At 28.9% G+C, this 22,430-nt stretch overlaps 8 protein-coding genes across 8 annotated transcripts; 4 read left to right on the top strand and 4 right to left on the bottom strand.

Annotated features, from left to right (window-relative positions):
- Positions 1-299: 299 nt before the first annotated feature.
- Positions 300-2,411, bottom strand: BX663DRAFT_529201 (armadillo-type protein; the record flags this gene model as incomplete). Its single annotated transcript, XM_051530224.1, has 6 exons — positions 300-448; positions 894-1,305; positions 1,375-1,593; positions 1,653-1,965; positions 2,031-2,118; positions 2,204-2,411. The coding sequence occupies 6 exons, from the start codon at positions 2,409-2,411 to the stop codon at positions 300-302; spliced, it is 1,389 nt and encodes a 462-aa protein (XP_051386445.1).
- A 2,166-nt stretch (positions 2,412-4,577) lies between these two features.
- On the bottom strand, positions 4,578-6,688 carry BX663DRAFT_496491 (uncharacterized protein). Its single transcript, XM_051525780.1, has 7 exons — positions 6,618-6,688; positions 6,415-6,510; positions 5,923-6,331; positions 5,718-5,852; positions 5,572-5,661; positions 5,421-5,474; positions 4,578-5,360 (listed from the first exon to the last, which is right to left on the bottom strand). The coding sequence occupies exons 3-7, from the start codon at positions 6,223-6,225 to the stop codon at positions 4,596-4,598; spliced, it is 1,347 nt and encodes a 448-aa protein (XP_051386444.1). The 5' UTR covers positions 6,226-6,331; positions 6,415-6,510; positions 6,618-6,688; the 3' UTR covers positions 4,578-4,595.
- A 4,354-nt stretch (positions 6,689-11,042) lies between these two features.
- BX663DRAFT_496480 (oxidoreductase-like protein) lies at positions 11,043-12,006 on the bottom strand. Its single transcript, XM_051525779.1, has 3 exons — positions 11,689-12,006; positions 11,603-11,617; positions 11,043-11,541 (listed from the first exon to the last, which is right to left on the bottom strand). Exons 1-3 carry the CDS (start codon positions 11,955-11,957, stop codon positions 11,343-11,345), a joined length of 483 nt encoding a protein of 160 aa, XP_051386443.1. The 5' UTR covers positions 11,958-12,006; the 3' UTR covers positions 11,043-11,342.
- Positions 12,007-12,050: 44 nt separating this feature from the next.
- Positions 12,051-13,619, bottom strand: BX663DRAFT_496477 (RAM signaling pathway protein-domain-containing protein). The gene is made up of 2 exons (XM_051525778.1): positions 12,447-13,619; positions 12,051-12,367 (listed from the first exon to the last, which is right to left on the bottom strand). The coding sequence occupies exons 1-2, from the start codon at positions 13,452-13,454 to the stop codon at positions 12,155-12,157; spliced, it is 1,221 nt and encodes a 406-aa protein (XP_051386442.1). The 5' UTR covers positions 13,455-13,619; the 3' UTR covers positions 12,051-12,154.
- A 28-nt stretch (positions 13,620-13,647) lies between these two features.
- BX663DRAFT_496467 (uncharacterized protein) lies at positions 13,648-15,380 on the top strand. Its single transcript, XM_051525777.1, has 3 exons — positions 13,648-14,768; positions 14,914-15,231; positions 15,288-15,380. The coding sequence occupies exons 1-2, from the start codon at positions 14,100-14,102 to the stop codon at positions 15,127-15,129; spliced, it is 885 nt and encodes a 294-aa protein (XP_051386441.1). The 5' UTR covers positions 13,648-14,099; the 3' UTR covers positions 15,130-15,231; positions 15,288-15,380.
- A 589-nt stretch (positions 15,381-15,969) lies between these two features.
- Positions 15,970-18,266, top strand: BX663DRAFT_427582 (Sodium/hydrogen exchanger family-domain-containing protein; the record flags this gene model as incomplete). Its single annotated transcript, XM_051522630.1, has 8 exons — positions 15,970-16,075; positions 16,163-16,428; positions 16,503-16,547; positions 16,630-16,712; positions 16,779-16,964; positions 17,054-17,102; positions 17,175-17,300; positions 17,523-18,266. The coding sequence occupies 8 exons, from the start codon at positions 15,970-15,972 to the stop codon at positions 18,264-18,266; spliced, it is 1,605 nt and encodes a 534-aa protein (XP_051386440.1).
- A 230-nt stretch (positions 18,267-18,496) lies between these two features.
- Positions 18,497-20,672, top strand: BX663DRAFT_496453 (ATP-NAD kinase-like domain-containing protein). The gene is made up of 6 exons (XM_051525776.1): positions 18,497-18,636; positions 18,714-18,873; positions 18,955-19,099; positions 19,166-19,762; positions 19,900-20,089; positions 20,161-20,672. The coding sequence occupies exons 1-6, from the start codon at positions 18,567-18,569 to the stop codon at positions 20,553-20,555; spliced, it is 1,557 nt and encodes a 518-aa protein (XP_051386439.1). The 5' UTR covers positions 18,497-18,566; the 3' UTR covers positions 20,556-20,672.
- A 34-nt stretch (positions 20,673-20,706) lies between these two features.
- BX663DRAFT_193406 (DNA polymerase subunit Cdc27) lies at positions 20,707-22,342 on the top strand. Its single transcript, XM_051521719.1, has 6 exons — positions 20,707-20,796; positions 20,862-20,917; positions 20,990-21,108; positions 21,170-21,628; positions 21,713-21,982; positions 22,052-22,342. The coding sequence occupies exons 1-6, from the start codon at positions 20,743-20,745 to the stop codon at positions 22,234-22,236; spliced, it is 1,143 nt and encodes a 380-aa protein (XP_051386438.1). The 5' UTR covers positions 20,707-20,742; the 3' UTR covers positions 22,237-22,342.
- Positions 22,343-22,430: the final 88 nt, after the last annotated feature.

Genomic DNA, 22,430 nt, shown 5'->3' with positions numbered 1-22,430 from the left:
ACAGATATATGTCCTTTACTCGCACCTGGAAGTTTTTTTCTTTGTATTTTTTTTTAAAAAATGCGTCATATATATATATAAAGAAAAGCAAGAAATTTTATTTTTGATACCATATATTATTGCTATACTACTCTTATTCTAACAATCATATGCTGCTGCCCCCCCCTCTTATTTTGATTTTAAGATTATAAAAAATCAGCATATTGATTTACTTGTCTTTTATATATACATTAATATCTAAATACAAATATAAAGATAGAGACAAAATGTATGCACATATAAAGAAACGCTCTATAGAATTAAGTAAGTGTATCAGTAAGCACTTCATGAAGTTGTTCTAATGCACTGCTTGCTCTATCTCGAACATCTCTGTTTGGATCGTTTTCCATTGCTTTCAGTTTTTCTTCAACTCCTAACTCTCGTAAACGATTACAACGAGCGAAAAGATCTAGGAAAAAAAAATAAGTATTTCCTTTTCTCTCTCTCTCTCTTTTTTTTTTTTTTTTTTTTTTTTTTTTTTTTTTTTTTCTTTTTTACCACTTTGATCTTCATCAGCATTTGCCCAAGTCCAGTTAATAAAACACCATGCAGCAGCTACTCTAACTGAAGAATCTTCGTGTCCCTTTAAAAAATAAAAAGTAAGAAAAAGAAAGTGATAAAAATTGTCCTCTAAGGTACTTTACCAAATGATGAATAATACTATTTACAATATTTGTTCGACTCATAAGAGCTATTTTAGGAGCCTCAGCATTACTTGACATGTTCACAACAATATAAAGTGCAGGCACTAACGTCTACAATATGATAAATAGTGTTATATACGTATAAAAATTGAATAAAATCTTCATTACTTACTGATGTTATTGCTTCCTCTTCCTCTTCAACTCCCATACTCGATGTTGGTTGTAATTTAGCTTCTAATACGTCTAAAAGATCATCCTTTCCTATACCTTCAATAACCCAATCAGTATCTTCTTGCTTTCCAAATACCAAATTGCGAACAATTTCTAAAGCTTGTTCCTGAATTGCGGGTACAGGCTCATGTAGAAGTTCAATAAGAGCATCAAATGTAAGGGCCTCCATTACAGATTTCTTTGATTGCAAGTCTGCTCTAAACAATAAATTATTCAATGCCCATACACCATTAAGCTGCAGATTAATATCCTTGGATCTGGAAAATTCAACGAAACGATTAATTGCGCCTGCTTCAATCACACTCTTTTTCATGGGTGAAAATTCAAGTACCAAATTACATAACGCACCACAAGCAGCAGCTTGAACAACAATAGATTCATCATATAATAACTAAGATTTGTTATATATTTTTTGGTTATTATTCTCTTCTTTTTTTGCAGTTTTTTTTTCAATGCTTACTTTAATTAATGGTTCAGCTACACCCGCATCAACTAAACTTGTTCGTAAATGACTAACGCTTCTTGATAAGGACTTAACGGCTTGGCAGGCTGCTAACCGAACGTTATAGTACTTACTATACAAGCCTGATATAATATGTGGTAATGTTTTTGCTTCAATGGCCTGTGTACGGCATTCTTCTTTCAATAATGTGGCTGCTGCAATAGCGATTAGTGAATTCTATTATATAAAACATGTATCAGTTTTATTATTATTAACTTGGTTGAAACTATATTTACCTCTTTAATTTTCTCTTTTCTTTTTGCTATGCTACCTGTACCAGGCACACCTAATTGAGAATTATCTTCTTCTTCAGTATCAGTTGATGAAACACTGGCTAATAATTCTGCTAAACGAGATATAGCATCTGCATCATATGCAGCTTTTTGCATTTCTTCGCTGTCCTTTATTAAATCAGCCAAAACAAGTGGTGCTCTTTCTTGAACATCATCAGTTGGATCCTGTAGTAATTTTACAAGAGCAGGTAGAACGACTAAGGTAATTTCATTGAAAGATTCTGAAAGTACACCAGTTCGATAAAGGTTGGTTAAACTATAATAAATGTTAAATAAATACTTCATCTTAAAAAAATAAAATAAAATAAAATGGAGCAATACCATGTAGCAGCTATTAATCGAATATTAGGAGATCTACTCTTTACAAAATCAAGCATAGTGTTAGTTGTCAACTGATTTGAGTTTATTGCTATTAAACCATTTGTGATATAAATATATATATATTACAAGTGTTATTCTTTATGTACAATAAATAAATATAGAATTCTACTTACGCTTCAACCTAATGATTTGCTCTCCTAGTTCCTTGTTTTCACGACATAAAGTGGCAACTGCATCTAGAGCAGCCTCCTGAGCTTTAATGCATCCTGAATTTAATAAATTCACCAGAGGCTGAATAGCACCAGCCTGCTCTAATTGTATTTGTTGCAATTGGGTATCACAGAATTTTGCGATAATAGCAGCTGTAAACTCAGCAATCATTGCAAAAGATAATCCTTCAGAGGACACATTCCCTTTAGGCTCATGAATTAGATAATTTGAAGTAGTATCCAATATTAATACAAGATCATGAACATGTTTATCCTAGTATATCGTATTAATAAATAAATAAATAAAATGAAATGCAGTACTTTTAAAATAAATATTACCGTAAAAACTGCATAGTTTATATTTCGAGAAGAAGCAAAAATAGCCTTTAAAGCTCTAGTAGATGCCTCAAGTAATTTTCGTCTTTCTTGCACAGCTTCTAAAATAGGTTTATTTCCGGGTAATTCAAGAGTATTGAGTAAAGGTATAACAGCACCTGAAGCAGCAATAGCAGAAACATTTTCATCTTTGCCTAAACAAATGACATTAGGAAAATGCATAAATTATATGCCATTTCCTAGAAAATTATAAATTTACCATAAGCAATGCTACCAAGAATGGTAGCAGCTTGAATTTTTAAAGTATAAGAAGTATCATCGTATGGTAAAGATAAATATTCTACAAGTCTATATTATGATACATTCAATGACAGTCCATGATTTCTTTCTCTTTTCCTTTTTTTCTTTCTTTTTTTTTCTAATTGCAAATTTACCTTTGAATAACACCAAGCTTAATATATAACTCTTTTTTTGTTTTATTACCGATAACTGAGTTTTTAATAAAACGTAAAGCTTTTAGTTTTTTTGAAATGTCTTGAGATGAAAGTTCTTTAACTGATTCCTCGTACTTTGAAGTTGTCATTATATTATAATAAAGGGAAATAAAAAGAAAATATAGAAAAAAAAAATTAAATGTAAAATATTCACTTCATTTTGCATGTTACTGTTTTTGAAAATCAGGGAATTAAATTCGATCAGGTTTCAAAAAAAAACAAAAAAAGGCTTCTAATATTATAATAATGATGAAATAAGAATTAATGCTACTATTTTGATAAACAAAACGACTTAAATAAAGACTCTGTTATTTCATTTATTTTTTTTTCTTTAAAGTGTTTTTACATCATCGATAATAAAGTAGTAAGCTTCATTATTAAAGTAAATAAAAGTAATTGTTTCAATTTTGACAGATAGTAATTTACCTAATTATATCATAGTTTTTTTTTTTTCTGTAGCAAAATAACTCAGGATGGAAGGGAACGTGTATAAAATATTTTTAATTTCTTGATACTTGAGCTGCTTAACGTTCCCTATTGGTTAAAAGCAATACATGTGTATTCTTATTATAAAAGAAATTTGATGAGCGTATTTAAAAAAAAAAAAAAAAAAAAAAAAAGCTTTTATTTCAAGGGTATTTTTACTCGAGTTGACATTAATAAGTTTAAACATTATTTAATAATGATTTAGAAGCAATAATAGAAGAATAATGGACGGTGTATAGATTTCAAATTACAGTGATAATTGAATTTACAATATTTACATAGATGTCAAACTCATGGAGTCTATTTATTTCAAGATATGGTATTAATACGTACACTTATATCTTATAAAGGAGCAATAGTAGATATTGATCGATAGGGTCTTTAATGATAAAGACAATTCTTTTTTTTTTTTTTTTTAGTACTAGTACTATTCTACTATTAGGTTTTGAGACATAATTTAAGGAGAATTAACTACAAATAAAGTGAAAAAGACATACTAATGACCAAAGATTTGTTCGATAGAATTATTATAGTTAGCATTACTTTACCAATAAAGTACTGCAGTAGTGTTAGTTTAGTAATAATGATTGATTTATATGAGAGCTACAGGAGTTAACTAAAAAGATAAAAAGCAGCTCTAAATAAATCATAAATAAGAACAATTAACTATCATTATGCAACTCGAAAATATTAGTGCCAATAAAAAAAAAAGTACTGTTATAATATCTTTTGCTGGAAAATACATAGAAGAATTATTGTGCCCTCTACACATAAAGTACAGGAAGCTAGATAACTCAGTAGTCTGCGAAGTTATAATTAATTAGATCAAGGAAATAACTAATAGCTTCAATATTACCCACATAGAGTTTGTTGATCTTGATCATTTTTATTATTAGATATAATATGAAGATATTATGAGATAGTCACTACATTTTTAGTACTGACAACTATAACAAATAGGTATTTATGTATATGTATATGTATATGTGTATATATATATATATATATATATATATTTATTTGTTTATATATAGAATTTATCATGATGAATTGTTATTTTCTTCATTGTTAACAGGAAGTATAGATGTACGTCTTCTTATTTGATCCAAATAAGTCGTGTTAATAAAGTATTCTTTTAATATTATCTCTAGTTCTTCAACACGGTTTGATAATTCATTTGATATTGCTTCAAGCCTGCTTGATTTATCTTTTTGTATATATAATTGGTTAATAATTTCAGCTGGATCCTGATTCGTATTGAAAGAAGTACTAACGGATGATGTTACTTTATTGAATTTTGATGGTCTGCATTCTTCTATTTTATCACTTCTACTGCTCGCATCAGATAAGATATCAGAATCTTTCTTTGCGTGTAACAGTGATATTTCTGGTGAATATTTGGATCCATCCTTTTTTAGATTATCTAAAGAATGCCTTTCTTCTGTTCCTCGCTGTTGAATCATCATTTTCTTGATGAAAGCGTCGCCATGTTTATGAAATGTAAATGTTTTATTTTCATTAATATGTCTACGGAAAAACCATGGTATAGTTATAGTACGCTTATTCTTCTTAACATGTGAGGCTTGTTGTGTATCTTGATTACTTTTATCTATGTTTGATTCTTCATCGGTTGTATCCATGTGTTGTTGATTTTTATTACTAATCAGAGCAGGTATATGGTGCACAAGACCCCATGGTGTTAATCTTGTCATACCGAATAATAAGATATAAATGGTTGTAAATACACCATAACAACCACCAGCTAAGGCTATAGCAGCAAGTACAGTATGTTGTCTAATTTCTGTCTATATTTGAAAGCTATTTTTTTTAGAAAAATATATATTTGTATATATAATCGTTATTACCTTAATTTCAATTGTACTCCGTGCTAGCTGTACAGAAAAGACTCCATGATACAGCTAATAGAAAAAGAAAAAAAAAAGAGTAAGTTAATATATATTCTACTCACCTATTTGAATGGACTTTTGATTTAATAATAATAATATATACACTTACATCTCTATCAAAAGTAGAAGAAAGATTAGCTTGAAGCGGCCAATTATGCTGAAAATTGACAAGGGTAAAGATATCTACATAATTTCGTTTCTATCATATAAAAGTCATTCATATATTCATATTTATTAATTTCATAATAAACTTACTAAGCCCAAAATAGAAGCAGCATCACGGTGCTTTATTGCTCGATACTTTTCAACATAATAAAAAATACTCGACGAATGGTTTAGAAAAGATGTTGCCCTTGATGATCCCAGTTGAATACTAGCAAGCTTCTCTTTCTAGTTTATATTAATATTGATAATAATATAAGTTTATAAGCACTTTCAACTTTGGTAAATTCTAGTCTACCTCTACAGCCGTATCACCGATAGTCTCCGGTGCCCAGGTAGAAAAACGATGATCGTAAAGTTGAACAGCAATAGCTGGCACAGTAATGGTTGCATAACTTATATTAGAAATATTATCAATATTCCAATAAAAATCTAACCTTCGCAAACCATTTCTATGGTCAGGACTAAGGCCAGGAGCCATACGGAATTCATTGTTAGTTGTAAATAAGTAGCATTTGGTTTGATCTCCATTATTCAAACCAGGATAAAAAAAATTTTCCCAGCAATCTGGAATATCCATAACTGTCCAGTTGTAATACATCGCACTACATTTAACGATACGTATCGTAGAATTTTGTACACATATTTCAATATCTGGAGTCTCTATATCCGTTTTTATTTGTTCAGAAGATATTTGTATTAAAGGGCTATCATTATATATCTAACATATTTTAGCTTGGAATAATAACTACATATGCGTATATATATATATATATGATAATTAACATACTTGACTTATTAGATACTCGCAGAAAGCTAAAAATAATAAACCCATAGTGATTGCAGTACTCCCTCGACTATATGCCAAAATTCTAGGTTCCAAGGGCTATATAATGTAGAATATAAAGCAGATACGCATTTAATGATTACATTGTTTAATTATTATTATTATTTTGCATATTGTCGTATATATATATAGAGTGATAAACATACTCTTCTATAACACGCTTCTCCTATAAAATGCATTATAGTAGTATAATAGAAAAAAAAAAGACGAAAACAAAAAAGAAAGTATAAAAGACGATGATATTTATTTCTGTGCAACAAAACGTCACTTAATCATTATGGTGCACAATTGCGCCTTAAAATTTAAATTGTTTTTTTTTTCTTTGATTTGAGGCTTATTATTTTAAAAACCAAAATTTATAAAACATGCGTCCTGATTCTTTCTTACTGTGAAAGAAGAGTATTATTATTATTATTATTTCAAGAATCTAACTAGTTTTTTTTTTTTTTTTTTTTTTTTTTTTTTTTTTTTTTTAACAGTATCGTCAACATTAGATTATTAACAACTATTGCTTATTATGTTTTCACCCTAATCTTTTAGAATGTTGCAGTAAATTCTATCAAAAGAAGAAGATTAAACTAATTATGTTAAGGCATGGTACCTGAAGAAACAAATTGTATCCAATAACCTTGTACGCTGACGTTTAATTTGGCTGAATTGAGGTTGTACGTACCTTAGATGCCAAATAGAGATTGGTTACTTGTTGTAGTTTACAGGTAATTAAAATAGAATAGAATAATAAAATAAAAATAAAATAAAATAAAAAAGACAAAAAGTACGTTGAGACTTGTTAATAATAGTTTTATTGAGATAAAGGTTAGGCGATAAGTTAAATTTTAAAATGAAGGTGAATAATGTGAGAGCATTTATATCTATTGTGAATAATAATAAGATAAAAATATAACAAATTGTATTTGATAATATAATGATAGACAGAGAATGATTATAACATCAAGAATCATTATAGTCATATATCCATGTCTTTTGTATGTATATATTTGTTTTTATAACCTAATACATGCACTTTGAGTGAAATCAATTATTACGCATTTTTGCATTATTCCTTAGCTTATCCACAGCTTGACTTGTAAAGTTATTTTCATAAATTTATATTCACAATAACAATAATAGAAGAGATATATTTTTTTAGATGTAAGACTTTTATTAGTTATTTTTTCTATACAAGGGTAAATATACTTAATATGTGTAGAGACAGAAGCGCACTATATGTTTTATTATGACTATCTATCTTATTGAATTAAGTTACGAACCTTACAACTATGACATCGGGTCCTTTTTGTGTGTGGTTTTCACTGTTATCGGGTCCATATTATACGCTTTTCAATGTAATTGTCATGAGCTGATTTATAACGTCATGTTTCTTGATTAAATATATGTATCATAAATTTATTCAAGGAGTTCTACCTAGATTCTTCTGAAACTCTCTTGATCCACTTTATCAAATAATTTTAAAACTTCTAACACTTCATTATCTACAACATATCTTATTCGGTCGTAACTAACACTTTTCTGATTCACATCTTATCTAAAGCCTCTTTAACAATTCTTATAAATACCCCCATCAATTTAATTCATAAATAAAATGAACTATTATTCGGTCACGTTGACTATTTTATCTTTATATTATTCTTATATTATTTGATATTTTACAAGAAATATCACAGTGTTATTAGTATTACTATGAGAGTACCTCTGCCTCCTAAAAAAATTAAGATACAAGATGGTAAAAGAAAAGATTGGTATCCACCTTATGTCTTGTAAACATACTAGAACTTTCATTTTGTTAGAAACTTCGTTATAAGCACACTTCAGGAACCTTCTAGCAATTTTATGATTAAATAGTAAAAACTATATAGATCACAATTATAACTTCAATAAAGATAACCCATAAAATCTTTATTAACTTCCAGCCAATAACTAGTCCCTAAATTTGCAGACGTATCACACTCATGTTACTATAATTGCCAAGTTATATAATTGTGACTGAAGCTACGGTTACGGTTGCGGTTGCGGTTGCTAAATTACCATACACTATTTCCTAAAAAAAATGGATCATAGTTAGAAAATAAATTTGGCTTGGCTTATAAATCGAGAAATAGTTAGTACAAAAAAGACTAAAAATTGGCACAAAATCTTATTCCATTTTCTCTCTCTCAATCTACCTCCCTTCCTTTTTCCTTTATTTTTTCTCCTCTTCCTTCTTCCTTCCTTCTATATTAAATTAAATTTGGGGCGGATACTTAGTCTTTTGAAAAGTGCTTAAAAGTAGTTTAATAAATTTAAACTAATATTGATCTTTTCGTAACTCATCTTTACTTTAAATTTACTATTTGAACTAAGAAGATTGATGAATTTAATTATATTAAGTGAAAGGAAAGACAGTATGTAAGAAGTCTTTATTATGATTATATTATTATGTATGAGTATATTGATAAAGATAATTCAAGAACGATTTTTATAAGCTTAATTTATTTTGAACAAAATATTATAGAAGTAGTAGTTTAATAGAAGTAGTAGTTTAATAGAAGTAGTAGTTTAATAGAAGTAGTAGTTCAATAGAAGTAGTAGTTTCAATAGAAGCAGTAGTTTAATAGAAGCAGTAGTTTAATAGAAGTAGCAAACCAATGGAAGTAGCAATTCAATAGTAGTAGCAGTTCAATAGAAGTAGCAGCAGCAGTAGTATTTCATTTTTTTTCCCTCATCATTTATAGACTTTAGTAAAAGATATAAAGATATAAAATATAAACGAACCTGATAAAAAAGAAAAAACCTGTTGTCTAAAGTATGAGTGATGTAAAGGCCTTTTTGCTAAATGATACACAGTGGACTTCTTGTAATTCAGAGTTTGTTAGCGGCTTGCGGCATACATATATATATATATATGATATGCTTTTATCCTAATCGACAGAGCTTTCGTGCTCAACTCCTTTTATCCCCCCCAGAGAATTGAGGAAATTGTATTTTTTGATAGTTACTTACTTTATTCTACTCCACTGCACCAATATACCTACTAATTTTTTTTTTTTTTTTTTTTTTTTTCACTGAATTTTTTTTTCCGTTACGTTCGTCTGGGGGGATGCCCCATATCATCTTTGGTGGAAAACATGATTCAAGCAGTAGTTAAGAAGGTGGATGCTACCCCTAGGCAATCTCTAAAATTACAAAAAGCTTGCATACCATTTGTAGTTGGAAAGGAACGGATCTAATATTGTATGCCACAAGATAAGCGCTAGGATTTTTTGAGAGCTATGTCTATTTGTACACATGGATAAATATATATATGTATATATATATTAAATACTTGATTAGAGTAACGTATATATAAGAAGAGATAAGCATCAGGAAGATATAACAAGGATAATATTGCTGTATTCTAGTAGTAGTAATAACAATTTAATGGTGAGTAGATAGTATATAGTGTGTTTTAAAACAGTTAATATAGGATTACCATGAAATAGAAGACATAATAAACCTTTAGCATTAGCATCAATATAAAAGAAGAAGCCAGAAGACTAATCTATAGTATATATGTCTATATATATATGTCTATATATATATGTCTATATATATGTCTATACATATTTGAAATAAATAGGCGTAAGTACATTTTATCTTTTATTTCACTCTGTTCCCTTTTGTTTTATTTTATTTTATTTTATATAATACCTCTATCGTTTCATTTTATGTATTATATCTGTATATACCATCTTTTACATGTATAGTTGAAAGATATAAAGCTAAAAGAAATACCCTTTAAATAACTGGGGTTATGGAAAAAAAACAAAAGAGAAAAAAAAAGTAGAGATAAACAACAAATAAAGATAAGAAAAGATGACGTATACAAACACTCCTTACATTATTGATATTATGAGAGAATAAATAATACACATGTGTATGTATGGATTGATTGACTTCTTTTTTAAATTATATGTGCGGTATTTCAATCTTGTCTTGACAGTGCTGATACAAGCAAATTAAATTATATAATCTAGAGGGTACTAAAATAATTCAGGAACAATAAGGAACCAATATAATATTATATATAATAAAAGAGAAAATGACAATAAAAATAAAAAATCTAGATGTTTGAGTCATAATTACACTCCATTACTTGAAATGAGTTGTCAATAAATGATCTAATCTGATCTGATTCAATCTAAATCTTAGCAAATGTTCAAGTTCTATTATATATGATTTATATGATTTATGTGACTTGCATAATTTATATGATTTATATGATTTATATGATTTATATGATTTATATGATTTATATGATTTATATGATTTATATGGCTTATATAACTTATATAACTTATATAACTTATATGATTTATATGATTTTCCCCTTATTAAATCATAAAATGAGGATGATGTAATAGCATAATATAATATATATATGTGTTGTCTATGACTACCGTTGGCCTTCAGCTAATTATATACCATTTTAGGCATTAAAATTAATGTCAGAAAAAAAAAATTATAAATTTGATATTTTATGAAATATCACACAATGTAAATGTTAGTTCATTACAAGTCTTTGGCCCATTTCAGTTCACTTTCAGTCCATTTCTAGTCTTCAAAGCGAAATTCAGTCATTTTCCCTTAATAATCATAGTCAGTTACTAGTCTCAAACCCACTTTCTTGGTCAACTTCACTACCATGGTTAAACCGATAATGTGTGAAAATACTGACTGCAATATTTATTTGAAAAAAAAAAAGTACAATACTTTATTTATGCGACATCATATTGGCAAAAGGTGTATATATACATATATATATAATTTATTCCTTCTCTTCTACCTCTTACTCTCTATAAATACATACATTTATATATATAACTTTTATATATCTAAAAATTTTTATTCTTTAGTTTTCTTTCCATTTCTAAGAAAGCTTTCATAGTTGGATCCATTTCATCCATAACGTCTATATTATTTGTCGATTCTAGTTCTTTAGGTAATGTCTCTCCTGCTTCTATAAATTTGTTTCTCAATCCTTTTTTCTTTTGTATATATTCATCCATATCTTCTTGATATATATCCCATACACTTTAATTGTTTTTTTTTTAGAAAAAAAATAAAGCTATTATTATAAAGATTACATATTTACCAGTGGGCACAACCACTATTTATTTTTTTAAAAAAAAAGTAATTAGAGTCCTGCACTCACAAAATGATTTTATAGACTATTACTACCTCATACAACAATTATCAGGAGCATTTGGCTTTTCAGGAAGTTCTATAGGCTTTCCTTTCAAATAAACAAAGGCTGGTTTCCTTTTTACAGCAGACGTAATTGGTGCTGGTGCTGATTCGATTACAGTGAATGGTATAGATATTGGCTCCCTTGTAGTTTTTTCTTCATTTTTGGAAGAATTTATAGCTCGATTAAGAATTTGGGTCCAATAACCATCATAATTTGGTATTCGTTTATGATGAAAAGTTCGAATGAATGTTAATGACATTATAATTTCATTTTCTTGCTTCCGAAAAAAATAAATAAATAAATAAAAAATAAAAATAAAAAAGAAATTAGAAAAAAATAAACATGTTTATATAAAAAAAAAATAGACTTTTAATTATCGCTATTTTTTTTTTTCTTTTTTTCAATTAAAGAAAAATGATGATAAATATGCATCTATGATGGGTATATAAGTTATCATTAGTTGGGTGATTGCTCGGAAATACTTGAACTTCTTTCTTGCTTCTCTAATATGAAGCCATCTTTTGCAAAAGTACTGACATTATTCCATAGTTTTGCTACTTCAGCTGTCATTCGAGTGACATAAAGACATCCCTGCTTAATAGGCTTTGGCCAAGTAAATTCTTCCTCAGTTGAAATAGATCTAATAAAGGTCATGACGCTTACAATAACCTAAAAAAAAAATATATATATATATATATTAAAAACCAAAAATAAATCTATCATCATATATATATAGAGAGAATAAAACCTTCAAATAAATACTCGTATCTTCCCAAATACGTCTACTAAACTCTTTTCTGGTCGAAATAAATAATATATTATCCTTATTATTTTCCATATTTGCTTCAACATCTTTATCTAATCGATGTGATAATTCAGTAGCATACTGTGTTTGTCGTAACAGTTCATTTAATTTCTTTTCTAAATTTGACGAAATATTATTATCATTTGCTTGTAGCGTTTTTTCTATAGACTGCTTAAGCATATTCAATACGTGTAATGAGCTTGTAACAGCATGTCTCAAGTGTGTATATAATTGACTATTGTCACCATTTGTATTTGGAGAAAATAAGGGTGGACTAAGAGGTGAATTATTAGACCCAACCAACTCATTATGGGTTTTAACATTAATGGTCGTGGCTGGTTTGTTTTGGGCAAATGATGTTAAGGTAGTCATGGGATCAACAGTTAAATGAGGGCTTATTATTTCCCAAGATTCTTTAATATCTACTGTTGCACTATAAAGAATCACTAACAGATTTCGGGAATATTTCGAATCTAAACCTTGAATTAATATAGACAATCGTGTCCTTAATGCTCCACACAGTTCCTTCAGCATCATGATGCATTTTAATGTAACATGTACAAGTTCATTGTTTAATTCTGGAGTATATCTTTTTTCAATCACATCTAAAATCGCTGTCAACTTTTCATTGTTTGACTTTAACTTGTATGTAATAGGTAGAAATGCTGTATTAAGATTCTCATTGCCTATAAATCCAAGACATTTTCCTACAGTACGTTGTAGTGTTGAAGCAGTGAATAATAGTGTTTGAGAGGCTTCTATTATATGTTCGACTGTTTTGGACCTAGTATTAGTTATTTGTTGTTGATTATGTTGATGAAAAGAGGTGTTCTTTTCCCCTTGGGGTAAATTCACATTATTATTTTCTGTATTTATATAATCTGAATTTATACAGACTAAATGAGTAGACTGTAAAGATGATTCATCTCGAGATTGCATGTTTTTGCTCATTTCTAGTGTTATGTTAATCTCTTTATCTTAAAATATTGACAAACAAACTGGAGTCTATAAATGCAGATATGTATATAAATATATAAAAATATAAAAAAAAAATGTATACACACACATGTTTATGTAGAATATTCAGCCAATAAAATAAACTTTTGAAATTAAAAAAGAAAAAAAAAAAAATGCTATCGTCATTTTATTTTTATTTTATTTTTTATTTATCCACTTTGAGGGAAAAACGATTTTTATAGATGGGACGACAGCATTATTCTTCAGCCAGTGAATCTCATTATAAAACTCAATATAAAAGACATGCAAAAGAAAAAGAACAATTAATAAATCATAAAATGGAAATTATTTCCTCAAGTAGTCATACTTCATCAGAAGGGCAAGGAAAAGAATACACATATCTTGAGCAACATAAAGTAGATCAAACATGTATTGAAATCAACAATGACTTGATTAGAAGCACAGAGGGTACTCATAAAACCAAAAGTACCAGCGGAACCTTTTAACGAAAAAAAAAAATAACATGATCCAATTATAGGTCTTGTATATACAGATACGAAAGAGGAAATAGCATTAGGATATCCTAGTCAAGTTATTACAGCCCATTCACATACTAGCAAACAAGCTAGACCTCTATTTATGAATGAAAAGGAAGAAGAAGTTGAACGAATAATGCAAGCAGATTGGACAAATGATTCCGATGATGACAATGTTAGTATATCCAAACAAAGTAATAGCAATAATAATGAGACAGCTAAAGACGATATGAATACTGCAGAAATTAACCAGGACAAAAACAAATCAACCAAAGCCACAGATTCAAGTTTACCAGAACCGTGGGTAATGCAAATAACTGAGAATGGACAGAAATATTATTATGATAAATATACACGAAAAAGTGTCTGGGAACTACCAGATTCTGTAAAAAAAGAGATGCAAAAACAAAAGAGCAATTATGTAGAAAACAGCAATAAAGAAATGAAAGGGAATACAGATAAAAGGACTAGAGATGACAAAGAGTATGATCATGAATCAGTAAAAAAGATCAAACGTGAAACCAGTGTAGTTAAAGATCAAGCTTATAAAATTGCAATCAAAAATGAACACAAAACCAGGACACGTTATTCTACTGATAGCAGCAAAGAAAAAAAGAAGATAACCGGTAATTCTACACTATCTAGACCTTCTTCTTCACGTAGATTAGAGCCATACTCTCGTCCATCAGAGTTTGATCGACCAGGACTACGGTCACGACGATCTTCACCTTTACCTCCTCCAAGCTATTATCACCCATATCCTTACGAGTACAGGTAAATTAATAGCACCATCAGAATAGTGACTATATATACATACATACATACATGCATGCATATATATACACACATATACATATATATAATATATATGAGTCGTAGCAATAACAGCAGTGTAATGTTCATAAAAATTTATACTTAGACCCTTGTCACCACCTATTTCGAGTCATCACCCCCTTTCTTCTGGCCGATATTACCATTCGAATCGATATGATGATACTAGACCTCCTAGATATTATCATGACCGACGTTTTTATTCACCCTCACCTCCACCAGGATGGTATTCAAGAGACAGTAGATATGAATATAACAATAGAAGGAATTATGAACCCTATTACAGAGACTATCGATCATAGTTATAATCTCTTTGTTAACAATCTCTTTCGACTTACTGTGTCGTCATTATAATATAAACAATTAAAGATATGTCTTTTCTTCTTTTATTTGTATAAAGACTGCTGTCAATCAAAAATGATTAGTGTTTAAAATAACGAAAAAGTCAAGACTATTATACCACAATTAAAATTATAAATTATTCATTTAGGAAGAATTGACATAATAACGAGGAATAAAAATTATTAAAAACCAGCAAGCGATCAAAAGCAATTAAACGACTTTGGCTTTTTTTTTTTTTTTTTTTTCATTTACTAAAATATATCCTGTTGGTTATTTTTTTTTTTTTTTTAACTTTGCTTTTCATACTTAGACGCGGAGTTCGCAAAATTAGCGCATAGTGAGATAGGTAAGATAACGCTATCCTGTTAAACTTAATTGGGGGATTTTCTGACACATTTATTAATGCTTTAAAAAAAAAATACATTATAAATACAGTATAAATAGAATTGGCCCTTATATATATATAAATATATAACTACGAAATCCTTTTTATTTTTATTTTTTTAATTTAAAAAAAATCAAAAAAAAAGTATTGTAGTATATACAAATATATAAAACTGATTTAGGCTTAAACGTAAGCATTGATCTGCTTAATAAATCAAAGCTTAAGCTTATTTTTATTTTATTTTATTTTTTTGATTTAGATCCTTCTATTAAGCCAGATAAATTGATCGATAGGCCTTCTCCTCTCAGCTAATTTTTATTTTTGTTACTAAAGTTATTATCTCTAAGGCTTCATCAATTGTAACTAATTTAAAATAAACTATCACTGTTTTCTATTTTCATTTCATAACAAGTTAATGCTTGAAACTGTATCAATCGTAGCTGCAGTTTTAGGAGGATTTATTCTGTTATATGGACTTTGCTCACTAGTCATCAAAGAAAAACTTTATCTATCTGAAGCATGTAAGAAATACTTTTTTTTTTTTATTTTCTTTCCTGAAAGTTTAAAGAAATATATTTACTGTTATTGTTTTTTTATTATTATTTTAGCTATTGCAATTGTATGTGGTATCTTATTTGGCCCAATTTGCGCCAAATTTATCGATATTCGTAAATGGGGAGATGAAGATGTTATTACACACGAATTTTGCCGTTTTGTGATTGCTATTCAAGTGATGGCTGTAGGTGTGGCTTTACCGAAGGCATATTTAAAAAAACAGCTCACATCTATTCTTATCATGCTCGGCCCAGTCATGATTTATATGTGGTTAGTTAGTGGACTCTTAGTTTGGGCTTTCATTCCTGGTCTTAACTTTGTATGATTATCATATCGTGTTATTTTATTAAGTATGGGTCTAATTTTATATATATATATATATATATATAATAGCTCGAAGCCTTAATGATAGCTGCATGTTTTACGCCTACAGATCCTGTACATACATACATATATATATATATATATATATTGATGTTTATTTTATATATATCATACTAAAATTTCTTTACATTGAAAGGTTTTAGCAAATTCTATTGTACAAGGTAAATTTGCAGAAAAGCATGTACCCAGTCATCTTCGTAACATAATTGTGTGTGAAAGGTATTCTATACATATACATTATATGAATATTCATAGAAGAAATTTATGTTGACTGGAAAAAAAAAGTGGTGCAAATGATGGCCTTGGTTATCCATTTTTATTTTTAGCTATTTATTTACTTCAAATGAATGTTGGCTCAGCAATTGGCAAATGGGCGTATTGGACTATGGCTTATAATATTCTTTTATCTATTATTATTGGATTTGTAGCAGGATATATTGCCAGGAAACTTTTAAAATATGCAGAACAAAAGTACTATCTCTTTTATTTTATTTTATTTTTTTATCTATCTTCAAGAAACTTATTCGAACTGACTGTTACTCATTTATTTATTTATTTAGGAAATGTATTGATAAAGAATCTTTTTTAGTATTTGCTATTGCTTTAGCTGTTAGTATACCTTATATATATATATATATATATGTATGTATGATACTAATAGTAAAAAAAAAAAAAAAATAGTTATTTCTTATTGGAATTGTTGGTTTAATTGGCAGTGATGATATTTTAGCCTGTTTTATCGCAGGTAATTCATTTACATGGGATGACTGGTTTCGTATTGAAACTGAAAAGGCTTATTTAATGGAGGTATGGAAGCAAAGTGATTAGAGCACTTTTTATTGCAAAAAGAAAAAAAGAAAAGAGAGACTAACTGTTAATAACATTTAGGTCGTTGATATCTTGCTTAATCTTAGCATATTTGTTTATATCGGTCTAACGATGGTATATATTTAATTGCAATAGATGATAATAGATTTAATATTAATCATATGTGTATTAATACATTTATTTATAATATATTCATTAAAGCCTTGGAGTACATTTTCTAATCCCGCTTTAGAAATAACTGTATGGAGATTAATTGTATTGGCTATTCTTGTATTAATACTTCGACGTCTTCCAATCGTTATTGCTTTATACAAGTTTATACCTGCCATTCGTACTTGGCGTGAAGCTATCTTTTCGGGATGGTTTGGCCCTATTGGGGTTGGAGCTATTTTCTATTATACTGTTGCTATTGAAGCTATTCCGGAGGATGGACCTAACTCACATGCACGTTCTGTATTAAAGCCCATTATTTATTTTATGGTACTAGCGTCTGTGATCGTACATGGCATCACGATCCCTCTCTTTTATATTGGCACATATGCAACACGAACCCTTACGCGTACAAGTGATCATGGAAATCAAATCCTTCACTTTCCAGCGATTCAAATGCTTGCCAATCGTAAAAACTCACCACACATGGATGAGTCTGTGATAGCAAATATGAAAATCAATGAAAATATTCTAGAAGAAAAAACAATAGCTACTAGTAATGAAAATAATACTTTTACTATCCAGCCCAAGAAGAAACATACAGCTATTACTATCATCGCTCCAACTCAAATCCCTGAACGTGTTAAACAAAGTAATAGTCGATATAATTTATATTATAATAATAATTCTAACAGGGACTTGAATGCACAAAGTCAAACAGCTTCTTCTTTACGTAATAATATCGTTCTAGATAATATACAAGACGAAACATTATACCTCCCTGAAGATGATTAAAAAAAAAATACTAATACTAATAATAAACTTAAAAATTTATATAATCAACATCATGTAGCAGTAAGAGGAACCTTTCTACTTTTCGAATATCATTTGAAAATAACAGTAGCAGTAAGTGATATCGATGATGAGTTTTCCAAAAACTTTATACTTTCATTATTTGCTTTAAAAAGCAGTCAAACAAAGCTTTTTTTTTCTTTTTTTTTTTTTTTTTTTTTTTTTTTGTTTATGTGACATTCATATTTCTTTATTATGTTTACATATTTTATTATTATTTAGTGTACATTTTGATTCTCAAATATGAGTTTAGGTGGTACAAAAAGAGAGTTAGATTATTCAGATAAATATGATTCTCCTAATAAGAAATCAGGTAACTAGAAGAAAAAAAAAAAAGTAGAAATATAAATATATATATATTTTTTTTAATTCATTACATGACGACTATAGCAATTTCTCAAAAATATTCAGATAACACTTGGGATCCAGAAAAAAATACTGTCCTAGTCATCACAAAGGCAAAAGATGATAGATTGGTATATATTACTCGGCAACTTGCTGAATGGTTAATATTTACTCCACGTTTTGGAAAAAAGAATCCTTTTATAGTGTAATTAGCTTAATTTAGTTATAATCAACTTTAAACGATTTGTAATATTTCTAAGACCCCTCCCCCCTTTTTTTTTGATAGTTATGTTGATTCGCATCTAAAGGATTCCAAAAGATTTGGGCTTGAAAAACTCATTAAAGAAAATCCAGTTTGGGAAACAAATCTAAAGTTTTGGAATCCCAAGCTTTGCTACAAACACCCTGATCTATTTCATCTTATTATTACTGTAAAGTATAATTGGAGACCATTAAGCAAGATTTGATGATACTGAGTATACCTTATTATTATATAGCTTGGTGGTGACGGTACAATTCTTTTTACATCCAACTTATTTCAAACCAAAGTTCCTCCTATTATGCCCTTTCATCTAGGCTCACTTGGATTTTTAGCGCCATTTGCATTTACTGCATATAAACAAGAACTTAATAATTTATTTACAGGGCAATTAAAAAGTATTATCCGTATGCGACTTAGTTGTACAGTATATCGATACAGACAAGATCCTTACTGTTTTACAAAGGCAAGGCGGAATTCGACTAACAATACTATCTGGACTCGTACTATACCAATTGATAAAAAATCGAATAGTGAACATCATTTAACAGATGTGCAGAACAAATGGGAGCTAATGGAAACAGCTTGGATGAGAAAAGCCTTTGAACAAGCATCAAAACGCAATCCAGATCAAATTCGTTCATTAAATGAAAAGGTGATGTGTTATACGACTGTTCCAAGTCAAACTTTCCATGTATTGAATGAAATAGTTGTGGATCGTGGTCCAAGTTCTAATATATCGATGCTTGAGCTTTTTGCAGATGATAGACATTTAACAACTGTTCAAGCTGATGGGCTATGCATTGCAACAGCTACAGGCTCAACCGCATACTCAGTAAATATCTAAATCAGATATATATATATATGTGTATATGTATTTATATTATTATTATTTCTTTGCTCTTCTGTTATTCATATACTATATACTCTCTCTCTCTATATATATATATATATATATGTATAAACTATTAGCTTTCAGCTCATGGATCACTTACACATCCTGATATGCAATGTACCTTGGTTACGCCTGTTTGTCCTCATACCCTTAGTTTTAGACCCATGCTTTTACCTAGTAAAATTACAATTCGAATTGTCGTACCATTTGGTTCAAGGCATACTGCATATTGTAGTTTTGATGGAAGAAATAGAACTGAATTAAAACGTAAGTATAAAGAGATATAATAAAGGGGGGGAAAGGAAGATATATAGACGTATTTATTATATCATTATTAGAGGGAGATCATGTCAAGATTACAGTATCACCATATCCAGTTAAAACCTTTTGTGCATGTGATTCTAGTAATGACTGGTTTACTTCTGTCCAAACTTGTCTTCAATGGAACATGCGTCGACGACAAGAATCATTTGTAGTTGTTGAAGGAGATGAAATATCAACACAAGAAAAGCCAAAGCCTGATAATTTATTTGCATGTCTTCGGTCAATAGATAAAGAGCAAAAGAATGGAACCACTAAACTTGAGATGCCTAAAATACAAAGATTGTCTGAAGAGACAGACTTAGAGAAAGCATTTGATTTAATCCCTTGGACTGACGAGGAATTACAAAGAGAACAAACTACAGTCGAAAGCTATAATCTAAACATTGAGAAGAATAAATCTAAAATTTAATTCATAATCATATAGAATAAGATCAGTAGTAAGTAGTAGTCGTAAATTTCATCTCTACTACCACAATGCATTTTTTTAATAATAATCGCGTCACAAACGCGTATAATAAAAATAAAAATAAAAAAAAATGAAATTATTAATTTCACGTTCATTTATTATTTTTTTTTTTTGTAATCTTTCAATAAGCATGAGCGACTATGACGATTACTTGAATATAACTGTTATTCAAGAAAATAAACCAGTACGTTTTTTTTTATTTAGTATTTTTTTAAAGTTAATATCTTATAACTTTAGTAATCAATTAAGGTTACATATAAATCCTTGGCCAGATCTTTAGGAATTCATGTTAATACAGCAAAACAGTAAAGTTTCTTTTTTTTTTTCGTTGTTTTTATTATTGTTAAAAAAAAACATGTAAATAAACGTCATTTTAGGGTTTTATATGATTTTTCAAAGAAGCAAGTAAATGTTCATGCTGTTTATTGTATTACAGGAAGAGTTTTACAGAATAATCATTTCACCATCCAGCTTGTAAAAGATTCAGATCTTGAAGGTAACGAAGGAAAAAAAAATAATAATAATCCTCCTTTATTGATTCGCAAATGATACAATAGAAACTAAGAAAAAATACAAAGAAATTACGGGACTTCATGTTTACAGTCTGACGTCCTTTAATCCAGATGATTTTTCTATTTTGTATACAGCTTGTAAGGAAGCACCTAGATTAGCAATTGAAGATCGTGTTAAATGTGGCATTCTAAAAAATACGAATGCTCGTTTAAAGAATATTGCATCAAATCGTTTATCCGAAAAGAAAGACCAGCCTGTTATTAAAAGCAATGTAACCACAAACACAATAAATACTAAGCCTATTATGACGACGACAACTCCCAAATCCACTACTACTACTAATGCAGTGAAAAGAAAGGGCACTTTGTCATTTGGGCCAGCAACCACAAAGAAACAAGCTATCTCTACTCCAAAGGCCAACAAATCTAGTGCAGAACAGATCGAAAAGACCACAGCAAGTAGTAAAAAGATAGCTGATGAGCCTAAAACCAAAGACGAGAATGGTAATAAAGATAATTGTATTGAATTTAGTAGCTATCATACATTAAGTTTATTTATCTTTTTCTAAAATATATAAGATGATATAGAAAAACGTATGGCGAAAACATCAATTAAAGCTTCAGATATTTTCTCAGATGATGAAGATGAACATATGAGTAAGCCTTTACCTATTGAAGATATGAAAACAGAAGAAAATGATGATGATATTGTTATGGAAGATGTGGAAAATAATAAAGAACAGACAAGAGCAAGCAATGAAAATATACAAACCGTTTCAAACACTACATCATCATCTTCAAAGACAAGAAAAAAAGTCCTTAAGAAAAAGACGACTCGAAATGCCCGTGGATTTCTTGGTAAATAAAAGTCAATTAATTTAAAAATATCATGACTAACTTCACTTCATAATGACTGTTATTCATTAGTTACTGAAGAAGTATGGGAATGGGAATCTGCTGATGAAAACGAGACCGATTCAACTCCTACCACACTCAATAAACCATCAAAGCCTGTCACTAATAGTTCAAAAAATGCAGCTAAAAAGGATACACCTACTCCTAAGAAATCAACAGCACAATCTAATTTATTGAGTTTTTTCAAAAAGGCATAATTAACATATTTTATAAAACAGCTTCATTTTAATAATAATAAAAATAGTCTCTGTTAATGACAGATGGTATTTATGCTTATATAAATAACTTTTGATACTATAGACTTAATTTATACGAGTGATTTCTTCCAAGTTAAGTTAAAGATCATTTATCAAGTACAATTATATTAGCAATTGATTATAATATGATACAC

This window comes from Cokeromyces recurvatus (genome assembly GCF_025118155.1).
Source record: "Cokeromyces recurvatus strain NRRL 2243 chromosome Unknown BX663scaffold_3, whole genome shotgun sequence".
Taxonomy (NCBI): domain Eukaryota; kingdom Fungi; phylum Mucoromycota; class Mucoromycetes; order Mucorales; family Mucoraceae; genus Cokeromyces; species Cokeromyces recurvatus.
This window is presented reverse-complemented; position numbering and strand designations above follow the sequence as displayed.